Here is a 16,455-nt window from a genome sequence, read left to right on the forward strand (position 1 = left end):
TTACCGTGTACTCACTCTGTTATGTGGTCTGAAGCCAAGCCCAACATTTCTCTCACATATTCCTGGGAATGGGCGAACTGCAAGTTTCATGAGAATTACAACATTTTCAGCAATGCATGTCAAAATAGCCAACAGTAACTGGACAGTGCAGAAAAGCAACAGCTTCTTCCCCCACTCCTCACTCATTGATCAGAGTGAGCCACAAAGTAAAAGGATGCAAGGACTAAGAGGAGACCTTATTTCCCCTCTGTGATATTCCTCTTAGGGAGCATTTCTAAAATAGTCCATGAAAAATCGCAGACAAAGTCAAACCATGGGGATGTGTATTCACAGGATTGCGTGCAGGGAAGTGAGTGTGTCCATGCTGGTGTGTCTATACTAAGATTGCATGCAGGGATGTGAGTGCATATGCACTGGCACATCCCATCAGTCTTGCTCTTAGATACAACAGTCATCGTCTTTCTGTGACGACATCTCTCCCTAGCAATTTCTTCATTGCCTTAGCCACATCCTTATTGCGGAGAATATAAATCAGAGGATTCAGGGTCGGGGTGATGATGCTATAGAACACGGAACCAATCTTATCTTGCAGTGGAGTGCGCTGGGACCTGGGTCTCATATACGAGAAGATGCAGGTACCAAACCAGAGAGAAACCACAGTCAGATGAGAGCTACAAGTGGCAAAGGCATTTCTCTTACTCCCAGCAGATCGCATCTGAATGACGCTGTGGAGGATGAAGCCATAGGAGGTAGAGACCAAGAAGACGGGGAAAACAAGAACTAGAACGGTGCTGATGTAAACCGTCTTCTCATAAACAGTGATGTCTCCACAGACTGATTTCAGAAGAGCTGGAAACTCACAATAGAAGTGGTGGATTGTTCGAGACCCACAGAAAGGGAAGTGCATCAATATCATGGTATGAATGAAGGAGTTCATGGATGCTCCCAACCATGAGGTGACAGCCATCATCAGAGCCACCTTCCTGCTCATGATAACAGCATAATGCAGTGGGTGACAGATGGCAACATAACGGTCATAGGACATGAGAGTCAGGAGCACACACTCGGCCCCTGCCACTGCCACGTAGAGGAAGTGCTGGGTAGCACAGCCCACGAAGGAGATGGACTTCCTGCCGGACAGGTAGTTGGCAGCCATCTTGGGGATGGTGGTGATGAGGAACATCAGGTCCATGAGGGAGAGCTGGCTGAGCAGGAAGTACATGGGGGTGTGCAGCCGGGGGTCAGCACAGATGAGGAGAATGGTTAGGGAGTTGCAACTCAAAGCAACAAGGACAACCACCATGGTCAAGGAGAAAAGAAAGATGTGGGTGAGGGAGTCATCGAAGAGCCCTTCAAGGATGAAGTCGGCCAACGAGGACTGATTGCTCTGCCTCATCGCCCTGCCCAGTCCTGTGGACTCAAGAAGTGAGCGTGGATGAATATTAGAAATGCTGAGTTTAGTAATTAAACAATAAGCACTTTTTGATCTAAGAAAGAATTTTTGGAAAGAAAAATGTTCCACCTCTTCTCTCAATTCTAATTATTAAGATTATATTAAGAAAAGAGATAGAGCTTCATACACATGAAATTCTGAGATGACACACTATTCATGGTCTATTTTTATTAATGCCTGTGCCACACCCTGACATGCTCAGGCCTGACTCTTGACTCTGTGCTCATGATCACTCCTGTGACGCTCAGGATCCACATGAGGTACAGGGGTCTAAACGCAGGTCATTGCATGCAAAGTAGGCGTCCCATAGCTACTCTATATCCCCAGTCCCCTATGGACTATACATATAGTTTTAATCTTGAGTCACATCACCCACTGTGTTTAGGCTAGGTGCATGGAGTTTGCTCTGGCTGTGCTCAGGGGACCATGATTTTTGCAGGTGGTACCTGGCATTCCCTAGCAAGTAAGTCATTATTTCTTCTCTTTAAGCAAGGATTATGGACTCAGCAATTTCAAACTCAACAAGTTATACTCTCCATACATGTTAAACCTCAACAAATTTCTTATCATTAAGCAAGAAATACAGAGATACATACTCACACATATTAAAATGAATGAGTTTCTCTGGTACATGTATACAATGGAATGCTATGCAGCTGTTAGAAAAGAGGAAGTCATGAACTTTGCATATAAGTGGATCAACATGGAAAGTATCATGCTAAGTGAAATGAGCTAGAAAGAGAGGGACAGACACAGAAAGATTGCACTCATCTTTGGAATATAAAATAACAGAGTAGGAGACTAATACTTGGAATAGTAATATATAATACCAGGAGGTTGACTCCACAGCTTGGAAGTTGGCCTTACACGCTGGGGTAAAGTCATACCAAATGGAGAAGGGAACACCAAGTAAAATGTGATGGGAGATCCCGCGTGGTAAGGGAAATGCGTGCTGAAAGTAGACTAGTGACCAAACATGATGGCCACTCAATACCCCTATTGCCAACCACAACACCCAAAAGGAGAGAGAGAGAGAACATATTGGAATGTCCTGCCACAGAGGCGGGGGGGGGGGGATGGGACTGGGGGTGGGAGGGATACTGGGTTCATTGGTGGTGGAGAATGGACACTGGTGGAGGGATGGGCTCCCAAACACTGCATGAGGGAAAACCAAGCACGAAATGTTTGAATCTATAACTACCCTCACTGTGACTCACTAATAAGAAAAAAAATGAATGAGTTTCTGGGCATACAGACATTAACTTTCATATTTATTACAATAACCTACAGAAAAAATGTAATGGTTATGGGCATTAATTCCTTTTGATAAAAATTACAGAGCCTGGGGCTGGAGCAATAACACAGCATGCAAGCTGTTTGCCTTCACACGGCTGACCTGGGTTCTATTCCCAGCATCCCATATGTCCCCCGAGCACCGCCCGGAGTAATTCCTAAGTTCACAGTCAGGAGTAACTCCTGTGCATCACCAGGTGTGACCAAAAAAGAAAAAAAAAGAGAATTACAGGCCAGAGCAATAGTACTTCAAGTAGGGCATTTGCCTTGCACATAGCCAACCCTGATTCCATCCCCATAATCTCATATGGTCCCCTGAACACCACCAGGAGTAATTCCTGAGTGCAGAGCCAGAAGTAACTCTGAGCATCACTGGGTGCGACCCAAAAAGCAAAAAAAAAATTACAAAAAGTACATACCAAGTATTTTGATATCTCCTCCTTAACCATATTTTTTTTCTTTTTGGGCCACACTTGGGCACGCACAGGGATTACTCCTGGATCTGCACTCAGGAATTACTCCTGGTGGTGCTCAGGGGACCATATGGGATGCTGGGAATTTTTCCCGGGTCAGCCACGTGCAAGGCAAATGCTCTATTCGCTGTGCTATTGCTCCAGCCCCAACCATAATTATTTTTAACATAAATTTAGACTCAACCTTATATCTGAGTATTTGACACAAGATATGAAAGAGTAGCACAAGTTAGATAGTTGCAGGATATATCTCAACAAAGATAAATAAGAAATTTTATTGATGTCCCCTTATTGTTACTACCTCTTATTGTTTTATATCCTCTTCTTGGGATAATATTAATATGTTTGGAGTTTTAGACATGAAATTATTGTATCATCTTAGATGGAAGAAAGCTGGTACTGTCCTTATTAAGCAATTTAGTGTAGCCCAAAATGTGTGTATAGGGAAAAGAGATAAAGAGAGACAGGGGGAGCTGAATGGAAGGTAGAAAGAGAGACAGAGAGAGACAGAGACAGATTGAGGCAAAGAATCAGAATCAGGCTGAAGGGGGAATTGGTGGCGAGAGGGAAGCTGGGGACATTGGAGGTGGAAATGTACACTGGTGAAGGAAAGGGTGTTGGAACATTCTATGACTGAAATCCAATCATGAACAACTTTGTAACTGTGTATCTCAGGGTTATTCAATAATAATTATTATTGTCATATAAATGAAATTTATTATTATACAATTATTATGTTTTACATATTATGTCATCATTACTATTAAACATAATTATATCTATTGTTCATTGTCAGAATTAACCAGACAATAAACAATAGATATAATTATATTTAATATCAATGATAATATATATAATATATAAAACATAATAATTGTATACTGGAGCTATAACACAGCAGATAGGGCATTTGCCTTGCGTTTGGCCAACCCAGGTTCGATTGCTTCATCCCTCTCTGAGAGCCCGGCAAGCTACCAAGACTATCCAACTCATTGAACCTGGCAAGCTGACTGTAGCATTTTTGATATGCCAAAAACAGTAACAAGTCTCACAATGGAGACATTACTGGTGCCCGCTGGAGGAAATCGATGAACAATGGGACAAAAATGCTACAGTTGCTATATCTATTTTTGTCATATATGTTATTATGTTATTTATTTATTATATAATAAAATTATTGTCATTATATTACATATAGGCTAGAGCGATTGCACAGCGGTTGGGCTTTCGCCTTTCACGCGGCCGACCCGAGTTCAATTCCTCCGCCCCTCTCAAAGAGCCTGGCAAGCTACCGAGACTATCGAGCCCGTGCAGCAGAGCCTGGCAAGCTACCCGTGCGTATTGGATATGCCAAAAACAGTAATAATAAGTCACTCAATGAGAGATGCTATTGGTGCCCACTTGAACAAACCGATGAGCAATGGGATGACAGTGACAGTGACAGTGTCAGATATTACATATAATATAATACATTATATTATTTAAATTAAATTATTATATAATATATTACAGAAAGGTTTAAAAAAGGTGTGTATGGATGCCACATAGACACATATAAAAATATACACTTAAATACTTGAAAGCAAATCAGAAATGAGTCTCCAAATATGAGTCAAACAAATAAAATCAAGATTAGAAGGTTTAACTAGGGTGGTAGCGAGAATACAAGAGGCTGAGTATTTTTCTTGCACATAGCCAAGAGGAGGTAGATCCATGGCATCCCATATAGTCCCCCTGAACCCTCTCATAACTGATCTCTGAGCACAGAGTCAGAAGTAAGTCCTGATAATTGCTGGAAATGATAGGGGGGAGAAGAAATAATAAATTAAAAATTTTAGAATAAAACATTTTTAAAATAAAATGTTTAACTAGAAAAATGCCTCGATGGTTTTTATTTCAGTTTTCACATGAGTACTGATCAGAATGAGAGCTATTATTTATGATGAAACCCACCCAAAATTATTACCAAAATCTCTACCTTCTATCTTACCAAAGAAAATTACACATCTTGGTGGTTGTGCTTATAAACATCTCTTGAGATTTCAAGAATTCCAGATTAAAGATGTACATTTTGAAGCAAATAAAAATAGAAATAAATACATTTTACAAAGTGCAATTTGATCAATAAGAACCATTGATCATATTTCAACCTTTTGGCTCTAAACTCAGCTTGTGAATAATTAAGATCTAATTTTAACTCCTGTCATTCTAATTTAATACTAAGAGCCACACGTGCCTCTTTGACTTTAGTACCACATCCTTCCCTTTTCCCCCTTCATTTATCTGCACTTATTTATGCCTTTCTTCCTCTTTAGGATGTGCCCATTTTCACAATCTTATCTGGAATCCTCGGTTTTCTCTGCCTTCTAAGACACTCTCCTCCTGGACTGACCAACATCAATTTCTAGCTAAAATGATAAGGAAACAAACTGACAGTGCCACCACATACTCTAGTTCTAAAATGCTTCCTGGATCACTCATTCACTGACTTTCACTTACCTGGCAGTTACAGTGAGTAGAACAAACAGGAAAGTGAAAATGGAGGAGGATGGATCCACCCTGATTCACGTATTGCCTATTGTTCATGCCAGGAAGCCTTTTCCCAGGCTGCTCTGCTGACTTTCTTCACTAACCCCAGATATCTCAACTAGTGAGGGCATGTCGGAGAGGAGATTGTTCACACATCCATTGTCTGCACTAAGTTTCTTGTGACCATAGCAATACCAAGAGCACCATATGGAACTTTGTGATGCTCTTATAATCTGAACTCAGATTTTAACCTCTCTCAGCACCCAGCAGGAAAGAGGAACTGAACTTCTTTACCCTACTGATAGAACTTGGAATCATACATATACTTCCACTGACTCAACATAGACCTGCATGCCCGCTCTCTCCCACAGAGCATGAAAGCTCAGTCACGGTGAAGGTCAATGAATGTCACCTAAGAGTACCTTGATGCCAGATCAATGAGTACAGACTCAAAAAAAGGTTTGTTTGAGTTTTCAGCTTTGTTGCATCACTGAGGGTCTGCTCTGCTTGGTTAGCTCAGTCTGGAATAAGACAAGAATTGGGCTCGAGCACTGCGGACTTAGAATAAGTTCCTTGCATACTGCATGGATGTTTCCTTAGCAAAACTCACAGAGTTTACAATGAGGACAGACTTAGCTGGACTCAGCCAAGCAGAGGAAAGAGGGACACCACTTGTGAGATAGGAAACATCTGCTTACCCGGAGCACCAGGCTGCCAGCTATGGCTAATTGTGGACACTAAATATCTGACCAGAGGTATTCCAGCACAGGGACACATCCTGAACCTCTGCTGGAGACCCAGTCCTCAAGATGCCAATTAGACTTGCCCTGGGCACTGAGCTAAGCATTCCCAAAGGGCTTTGTCTGCAGGTCTTTCTGGGAGCTGGGCGTTGAGACATTTTGGTGTGTGACAAGAAGGGTAACATGGGAATATCTTTTCCAAAGTCCATTTCTCCATGGAGACAAACAAATTATAATGTCCCTGGTTAGATATTCATCCTGAGATTCACAGGGAACATGTGAGACGTCTATCATCTTAAATTACTGGTCATGTTTTCCTCTAGACTTTTTGTTGGTTTGGGGCCACTTCTAAAGATACCTATACTTTAGTCCTGGCTCAGGGGTCACTCCTGATGGTTGCAGTGGGGCTCAGCGAACACTATGTGGAGTCTGAAATTAGACCCAGAGTGGACACTTGCATGACAAAAAACCTACCCATTGAGCTACCTTTCTGGCCACAGTTTTTACTCTGAAGACTTCCAGGAATCTTTAGCCTTTTCTTGAATGAGCACACAGTTAACATTTTACCAACAGCGTGAATTTTCTCTGCATCCTCACCTATACAACGTTAGTGTTTTTTTTTTCCTTTTTGATATAAACTATTTAACAGGTCTGAGATAGTTGTTCATTACCAATTTTGTTTATGTTTTCCTGATATGTGGCAATGAATATCTTTTCAAATACCTGTTGGCCTTCTGTTTCTTCTTTGGAAAAGTTAAGATCATGATCCAATTGAAGTATTTTGCTTGTTGCTGTCCAGTTTTCTTAAGTGAATTTAGTGACTACAACACCCTTTTTCTCTTGGATAGTCTAGCCTCCTCTTTAAGCTGTTCATATGTGTGTATTTGTGTGTATTTCTGGACTCTCAGTTCTTTTCCTTTCGTGTGTGTGACAGATTTCTTGCAAATTTCTTTTAGCAACACTAGGTCGGAGAGCCAGAGATGGGTAAGATTTCAGAGGAGGCAACCTAAGACAGATCTGACCCTAACGCCCTGTGCCAGCACTCCACCCAGAAAGGTGCCCTGGTTGAGGAGATAATGAGATAAACTTGAAAGTCACCACTTGTCTGAAGCTAGCATGCCCGATCTTGAGAGGCAGGGAACATAAATCATTAGCTAAGATCTGTAAAGGGCCCAGCAAAATGATTATTTCAAGAGTTCATAACCAGGTGTCCATAGTATCCACACCACCCTAAAGTTTGACTATAAAAATCAGTGTGTAAGAGCCAATATAATGAGAGTTGCTTGACCTCCAACTCTCCTTGCTCTGTGTAGCTCTTTCTCACTGGCAGCGGTGGGGGCAGCCGAGGTGCACATAGGGTCAGGGCAGAGGCTTCTCCCTCTCCAACTCCCTCTCCTACAGGGAGTAAGTCTGGTGGCTGGGGGATCCTACCCCAGTTTGCCAGGGTCGACTGGCCAGGACCCTCACATCTGGAGCCCTGAACAGGGACAGCGTGGACGTGGACAGCACGGACATTGTTGGAGCAAGGTATGATCCCCTGACCACCCCGAATCCATGCAGTAAAATATACGACTGCATTGGAGACACCAGGCTGGAAATTCAGGCAGAGGGAATGAACTGGAGCTAGAGTTCTTCCCCCAATAGTAAGGCAGACTATCAGAAGAGTCCTCCTCGGGTCAGGACTGATTCGGTCAGTTGTCACTTTATTTTTTGCTTCTCCCGCTGCCTATGAGGTCCCTAGCATCTGTCTCGTATATCTGTATTTTGCCACACAACGTTGGCATTCTTATCATCTTTTTCCTGGCATATTTCTCATTACTGCCGTGTGTACTTTCGAACATTGCTTTCGTTAGGCCAGCAGCAACTGCCTTTCTCCCCGCGGGCACGGGTAGAGCACGGAAATGCCACTAGGGTACTTGCAGCTAGAAGACTCCCATGATAGAATTCCGGGGTCACTGCTGTGAACCCCAGGTGAACTCATGTCCCCCACAGAAGAAAAACTGTGCAACCGGCAGGAACTCGTTAACAAGCATTCCATCCGTCACCATTTATTGCAGGCGCTGCTGAGCCTCTCCTCTGTATTCTTTCCTCTGCCTCAGTGGTCTCCTACTGGGACCATCATCTACCCTGACGTTCTTGACCCCACTAGATTCCCTAATATCATGGGCAACTCCATTCAGAAGGTGCATCACCAGGCTCTGAAAGCTCTACCTTATCTGCTAAAGAGCCAGGGTGTAGAATTCTCTGAAGATAGTTCAGCTAAGATCTGGGGCACTACCCTTGAGGTAGCTCCGTGTGTTCCCACTGGGGACCTCTTCTCCTGGGACACCTGGGATCAGTTAGAAAAGCTTTTCAGGGAGCTGGAGCAATAGCACAGCGGATAGGGCATTTGCCTTGCACGCCGCCGACCCAGGTTCGATTCCCAGCATCCCATATGGTCCCCCGAGCACCGCCAGGAGTAATTCCTGAGTGCATGAGCCAGGAGTAACCCCTGTGCATCGCCGGGTGTGACCCAAAAACCAAAAAAGAAAGAAAGAAAGAAAAGCTTTTCAGGGAACAGACGGAAAAAACAGGCAAAATTCCCCCACCAGGTTTGCATGCAACAGTAGCAGCTTTAAAAGCATGTTTCCGGGAGGAAAGAGAGTGGGCCTCTCCAGATACTAACCAAGCAGCTGTCGCAGGGCCGACCCTTACTGATCAGGACATAGAAGATGAGATAGCTGGAGAAATTCATGGGGGAGATAGACCTGAGCCTGTTTGCCCCACTGCCCCTCCTGCCCCTCCAGAAGGACCCTCTATTACCTTTTTCTACCCAAGACTGGAGAGGGACTATTGGAAACCCCTCTGGGCCTTCCAGGTTAATCTTAACCCCAGGGGAGCCTGCCAGCAGCTTGGTATCCATGGGAACCTGGGGACTTGAAAGAGCTAAAAAAGGCAGTGGCTGAGGATGGGCCCAACTCCCTGTGGGCTGACACCATCGCTCAGGGGCTAGCCCATCAGCCCTGCACTACTGCGGACTGGAGAGCTCTGTGTAGAGCAGTGCTCCCCAGTACCCAGTTCATAAGGTGGGGCACCTTCTTTAAGGAAGAATGCCATATGCAGGCAGACTGCAATGCTACTGCCCAACCCCCCCCATCCCCATAACTTATGGGCAGCTGTCGGGGAACAGCAGATCAGTGGAGCACAGTTGCCCAGCAGGTAGCCATCTCAGATCCTTATCGAGATCAGGTTCACACCTTGGCAATATCAGCCTGGAGGCAGCTTAACAAAGGCCCTTCTGAGGCTCCTCTGGGCAGATTGTGACAAAAGGTGGGGAAGACCTCCTGACCTTTGTTGATAGAGTCCAAAATAGCATCAAGAGCAAGTTTCCCCCAGGCAGCTGAGAAACCAATTTACCCTCCAGACCACTGATATGTTCCAAGGGTAGACCCTCATGGGAACACGGAGTTTAACCACCCACAAATTGCTAGAGGATTAGATGCTAATCTCTTAGGTCTTGATCTTACCTGGTGCACAGGTTACCCAATCTCCAGGGTGACCACAGCGTCAACACCCTCAATTCTAAAGACCACTGCTGCCCTGCACCTGAATATTACATGGCTCCCAGGACCCCCAGTGTGGGCAGAACAGTGGCCCCTAAGCTTAGAAAAACTAAAAGCTTTAAAGAGCTTGTTAATGAACAACTGACCCAGGGGCATCTTTGGCAGCCAACTAGGCCCTGGAAAACCCCTGTGTTTGTCATCCGAAAAACCTCAGGGAAGTGAATAATGCTTCAGGACTTTAGGAAGGTTAATGAGCTAATAAGAAATCAGGGCACCCCCTTGAGGGGAATGCCTTGGATCCCTGCCATCCATTGTAGCCTCTTCCTAATTGTTCTTCATATAAAAGACTGCTTTTTTCCGTCCCCCTACACCCAAATGATTGTGAAAAATTGGCCTTCTCAATCCCCAGCACCAATTTTTCAGGCCCAGATGAGAGATATGAATGGACAGTGCTGCCCCAAGGCATGGCAAATAGCCCCCCCCTTTTGTCAACAGTATGTGGCATCATTATTGAGACCCATACAAGAGATGACAGAAGTAGTTCTGTACATCTACATGGATGATGTCATCCTAGGGAGCCCCAACGAGGCCACCGTTAGCCGGACTTATCAGAAACTCCAGGGGCTCTTGAAAGAAGGAGGTTTGGACATCGCCCCTGATAAGGTTCAAAAGGTGGCCCCTTTTTCCATCCTTGGCACTGCATGCTGGCTCTACCATCCTACTCCTCTAAAGCCCCAGCTCAGTGTACAGGAAACCTATACTCTCCCTGAGTTGCAAAGACTCTTAGGACAGATTATATGGCTCCGGGTGTGAATCCCTATCTCCTCAGGACAGCTTGCCCCCTTGTTCTCAGCATTGAGAGGACGAGAGCTGGCAGAAGTTATTGAACTAGGCAGGGCCTATGGAAAGAGCTGCGCTAGAAGAGGTTCAGAGGGTTTTGGACAGAGCTTCTCTGAGCAGGTCTGACTCCAGAAAAGAGCTACAGTTCTGGATAATTGAAGGCAAAGGAACTCTGTTAGCAGTAATTGTCCAGGAAGGAGACCCCCTCCAGTGGGTACACCTGTCACCTGGGGGATGTCCCAGAGTTTATTCCCTTAGGGATCAGATGGCTGACCTAATCCAATGAGGCAGGGACCTAGCACTTTTGCATTTTGTCCAAGGGCTACATACAATAATTGTTCTCTCCCAGCTTGGAGACCTGCAATGGGTAATGCATAATAATGATAGGGTGGCAGTAGCCCTTGAAGGGTTCCAAGGAAAGATCGATTGCCATTATTGGCCATATAGATGGGTATCCGCCTTTTCCCGCCTAGACTGGAAAGAGCCTACTTTATTTCAAAACAAACCCATTAAGGGTGGTATAGAAGTGTGCACCAATGGTGGACAGAGAGGAGCAGCCATTATCATTAGAGGGGCTGAGGTTATCTCTTACTTACATGAGTGCACTGGCTCAGCACAATTCAAAGAACTCTTTGCTGTGGACATAGCCTTACAGAAAGTTCCACAGCCTATGAACTTGTTTACAGATTCTTTATATGTAGCTAATTTACTGCCAGGCCTACCATTTTCTTATATCAGCCTAAAGGACAATCCCATTACACTGCCTATAATCCAGGAAAGGACTGAATTGAAAAAAAAGAGAACACCCTCTTTTCACTTAAGAGGGCACCAAGGACTGCATGGTCTGTTATCTGAGGGAAACTCCAAAGCAGACCAACTGGCCTCTTAAGTGAAGTGGCAAGATAGGCCAGGAGATCAGGCTGAGGCCCTACATCAACTTACCCACATTAATTGGAGAGGGCTGAAGGCACATTTTCCAAATATAGCTGTGTCAGAGCTAAAGCGAATTATCAGGACTTGCCCTCCTGCAAACCCTTTTTACAAATCTCGCCTTTGCAAGGGCCCATGGTCAACTCAAGTGGGCTCAAGTCCAACACACTTTGGCAAATGGATGTTAACCACTATGCATCATATGGCAAACTAAAATACATCTTTGTGAGTGTGGATACATGCTCTAAGGCCAGCTGGGCTACTGCCCACACTGGAGAAAGGGCAAAGCACGCCATCTCCCATTATCAACCAAAGTATCCCCAGGTACTTTGCCACCCTGGGGCTACCAGCTAAAGTTAAAACTGATAATATCCCTTGCTTCACTAGTAAAACATTTCAGGATTTCCTGAAAAATGCGACATCCAGCATTTTACTGGTATCTCATACAACCCACAGGGCCAAGCAATTGTACAGTGATGCAATCAAACCCTGAAAAAACAGGTTTTAAAACAAAAATGGGGATCCAGCTCTCACCAGCAGTTAAGGCTTGCACTCTTCTCACTAAATATATTACATTTTTCAAAAGAAGATTCCCGCATGCCTTTTCACCAGCACAGACCAGAGATTCTGGTCCGATGGAAAGATCCCTTCACAGGGCAATGGAGAGGCCCAGACCCACTCACTACCTCGTGTCGAGGTTTTGGTTGTGTGTTCCCTATTTCTGAGCCCCAACCTATCTGGGTGCCTCAAGGACCCTCAAATATGTAGATCCTGACAATACCCAGGGGTGTGATCGCACTCCTGAGGAAGATATCCCTTCTGCTTAATCTCTAGATGGCAATCCCCTTCTGGACCATGATATTCCTTGTGGTCACTGTGGGTGCTGCCAGACATCAGCCGTACAATCTCACCTGGGAGCTCAGCCAAGTGGGGAGCGACAGACTGGTGGTCTCAATCACAGAACAACATCTGGTTGGGACCTGGTTCCCCAAGATAAGATTTGACCTATGTAACCTGATAGAGCATGAGTGAGATATGTCTATCCAAGACCCAAGATCACTGGACTATGGGTGCCAAGGTCCGGGGCCTAATGTGGAGATCCAGAGGCACTATTTTTATGTGTGCCTTGGAACAAGAAACCATGGGAAATGTGGAGGTGTATCAGACTACCTTTGCAAAAGCTGGGACTGTGTTAGTACTGGATATATAGGCTGGCAGCCACCATACAAGGATGACCTTATTAAGGTTACAAAGAAATGGGCTGGAACAAATTGGGGAAAATGTAGGGGAAAGTGTTTACCTGTAGAAGTGAGCTTTACTGAGATAGGGAAGAAGGTTACCGGCTGGTACTCAGGAAATACCTGGGGACTTAGATTGTATGCCACAGGTACTGACCTGGGTGTGGTGTTTATGCTGACACTTAAGAGTGTTACCACTTGAATTGCCTGCTAATGTTGGATGCAATAAGGCACTCCCTGTACTCCCTGCACTCCCTGCATGGTTACCTGCACCCCCTGCAAAGCCACCATGCCTGCAAAGCTACCCACTCTCAGATCTACCCCAATCCTTACTATAAAGCAAACACAAATACCTATTCCCAGGCCTACCCAGACCCCTGCTATAAAGCAAATGCAAATGCCCACTCTGAACATACCCTGGTTTGTGTTACAAGGCACGCTTGAACATTAGCACCCACCTCAAACCTTATTTCTAAATCAACCACCCCAAAACCCTCCTGGCAAGACCCCATGATTAACATCATAGAAGGTAGTTATGAACTCCTTAATGCTTCAGCCCCAAACTTAACCCGTTCCTGCTGGCTATGTCTTACTGCACATCCTCCCTTTTATGAGGCCATTGGATTGAATGGCAAAGTCATCTCTCCAGTGAGCCTAACCCAAAGCAATGTGCTTGGGAAGGTGATAAAGGGAAAAATCACCATGCAGGGAGTTAGAGGGAAGGGACTCTGTTTTGGCAATCCCAATAGAACAACAGCATCTTTGTGCCAATGGGGTAGGAACCAATATTGGGTCAGAAAAATGGATGATTCCACCACCATCCAGGTTAGTGGGCATGTTTTCATACTGGGTTAACGCCTTGTCTGTCCACTGCTGTTATTGAAAATTTGGATGAATTTTGTGTGATGTTTACTGTGCTCCCCAGAATCCTGTACTATGAAGGAGACTCTCTACCCCCACTGATAACCCACCAGCACATTCAGAAGAGGGAGGTGATAACCACTCTAACCATAGCCATGCTGTTTGGAATTGGACTGGGGGGAATCGGGACTGGTATCACTTCACTCGCGACCGAGCAGAGCAGATTCTCATCCCTCCGAGCAGCCATTGATGAGGACTTGGAGAGGATCGAGATCTCCATCAGTCATCTTGAGAAATCGTTGACGTCCCTGTCAGAAGTGGTGTTGCAGAACAGGAGAGGACTGGACTTATTAATGTTACAACTGGGATGGGGGGCGTTGTGCGCTGCATTAAGGGAAGAGTGTTATTTTTAAGCTGACCACACTGGAGTTGTACGTGATTCTATGGCTATGTTGAGAGATTGGTTGGCTAAGTGAAAGAGGGAGCATGAGGCACAAGAAGAATGGTTTGAGAGAATGGTTAGCATGTCACCCTGGCTTACCACACTTTTGTCTTCCCTGTCTAGACCGGTCATTTTGCTATTGCTACTTGTAACACTTGGGCCATGTATTATAAACTGCCTTGTTCAGATGACAAGAAGCCGATTTGGGGCCGTGGTGATGCTCAGCCATGCAATAGATAAACTTGCAGACCCTCGACCAGGAGATGCAGCTTGGCTGCATGTGGCCATGGAAGGAGTGCATGACTGTGCCACAAAGCCACCACGCAGGGAGCAACACTAGGTCAGAGAGCCAGAGACGGGTAAGACCTCAGAGGAGGCAACCTAAGACAGATCTGACCCTTAAGGCCCTGTGCCAGCAATCCACCCAGAAAGGCAACCTGGTTGAGGAGATAATGAGATGAAACTTGAAAGTCACCACTTGTCTGAAGCTAGCATGCCCGATCTTGAGAGGCGGGGAACATAAATCATTAGCTAACATCTCTAAAGGGCCCAGCAAAATGTTTATGTCAAGAGTTGATAACCAGGTGTCCATAGTATCCACAGCACCCTAAAGTTTGATTATAAAAGTCAGGTTATAAGAGCCAATAAAATGAGAGTTTCCTCCAACTCTCCTTGCTCTGTGTGGCTCTTTCTCGGTGGCGGCGGTGGGGGCGGCCGCCGTGCGTAGAGGGTCAGGGCAGAGGCTTCTCCCTCTCCCACTCCATCTCCTACAGGGAGTAAGCTCGGTGGCTGGGGGATCCTACCCCAGTTTGCCAGGGTCAACTGGCCAGGAACCTAACAACAGATTATAGTTGCCGCCGTAAATTCTCATTCAAAACGATTTGAATTGTTTCTATATTGTCCTTTCTGGACTCTTTACTGAATCTTTGTGTGACAGAAAGACTTTTATGAGTTTTTATTTGGGGTGTTTCTTTTCTCAGTTTTGTTTTGTTTGTGGCCAACTGGCAACTACTCATGGCCCTGCCTCAGCAATTAAGAAATTATTCCTTGTGCTCAGAGGACCATATGGGATTCCTGGGATCAAACCTGGGCATGCGCAAGGCAAGAGCGTACTCACTGTACTATCTCTCACTAAATCTTGTGTCTTAACCTAATCCCCAATTTTGAAGGTGAGGTCTTTGGGAGGTGATTAAGTCATCAGTAGAATTAGGGCCTTAGAAGGGGCTTTTCTTGGGGCTGGAGTAATAGAACAGCGGGTGGAGTGTTTGCCTTGCATGCAGCCAACCAGGGTTATTCCCAGCATCCATTGTGGTCCCCTAAGCACTGACAGGAGTTAATTTCTAAGTGCATGAGCCAGGAGTAACCCCGGTGCATCACTGGGTGTGACCACCTCAAAAAAGGGGGCTTTTATCATTCCTTTAACCATGAGAGAGATGTCCATGTTGAACCATGAGTTTCCACTCACGAGACACAAACACTCAGATTCCAACTTTTAAAAAACATAACTAGTATTTTCTGCTTCACCTGTCTCTCAAGATTTGTAAAAGCACTTGTAATAAAATAAAATATCTGAAACCTTTAACTTTAGTATGGCCATAGATTCATATGTGTCTAAAGAGCCACAGAAAAATGTGTGTGACCCTACCCCCAGGTTCTTTTGGGTTTTCCAACTTTACAAATTGTTCAGATATAAAAACATGGGGCCAGAGCGATAGTAGAGCGGGGAGGACATCTGTCTTGCATGCATTTAACCAGGGTTCGATCCCCAGCATCTCATTTAGTCTCCTGAGAAATGCCAGGAGTAATTCCTAAGTGCAGCACCAGGAGTAATACCTAAACATCACTGGGTGTGAGCCAAAAACAAAAAACAAAAAGAAGTAAAAACTAATTGTGCTTTAGGCTGCCAATATAAAGGACAAGTTAAGTATAATGGCACAAACAAATAACATGATAATCGATGAGACTTAGATTCCCCAAAACCAAGTTAGAATACAAGAATTTTTATTTACCACCTTGCTTTTAAGCAACTGACGGGCATCTTGTTACCGAACTCTAAAATCTTAAGGCTTATCCAGATTGAGGACCTTACAGTATTCTACTTAATACACAAGGCA

At 44.9% G+C, this 16,455-nt stretch overlaps 1 protein-coding gene across 1 annotated transcript; it reads right to left on the reverse strand.

Annotated features, from left to right (window-relative positions):
• Positions 1–451: 451 nt before the first annotated feature.
• On the reverse strand, positions 452–1,396 carry LOC129404392 (olfactory receptor 2AE1-like). The gene has a single exon (XM_055136771.1). It carries the CDS (start codon positions 1,394–1,396, stop codon positions 452–454), a length of 945 nt encoding a protein of 314 aa, XP_054992746.1.
• Positions 1,397–16,455: the final 15,059 nt, after the last annotated feature.

This window comes from Sorex araneus, chromosome 4 (assembly GCF_027595985.1).
Source record: "Sorex araneus isolate mSorAra2 chromosome 4, mSorAra2.pri, whole genome shotgun sequence".
Classification (NCBI taxonomy): domain Eukaryota; kingdom Metazoa; phylum Chordata; class Mammalia; order Eulipotyphla; family Soricidae; genus Sorex; species Sorex araneus.

Excerpts from the sequence above, each read along its gene's own strand:
- LOC129404392 (XM_055136771.1), bottom strand. The coding sequence starts at position 1,396 with ATGAGGCAGAGCAATCAGTCCTCGTTGGCCGACTTCATCCTTGAAGGG.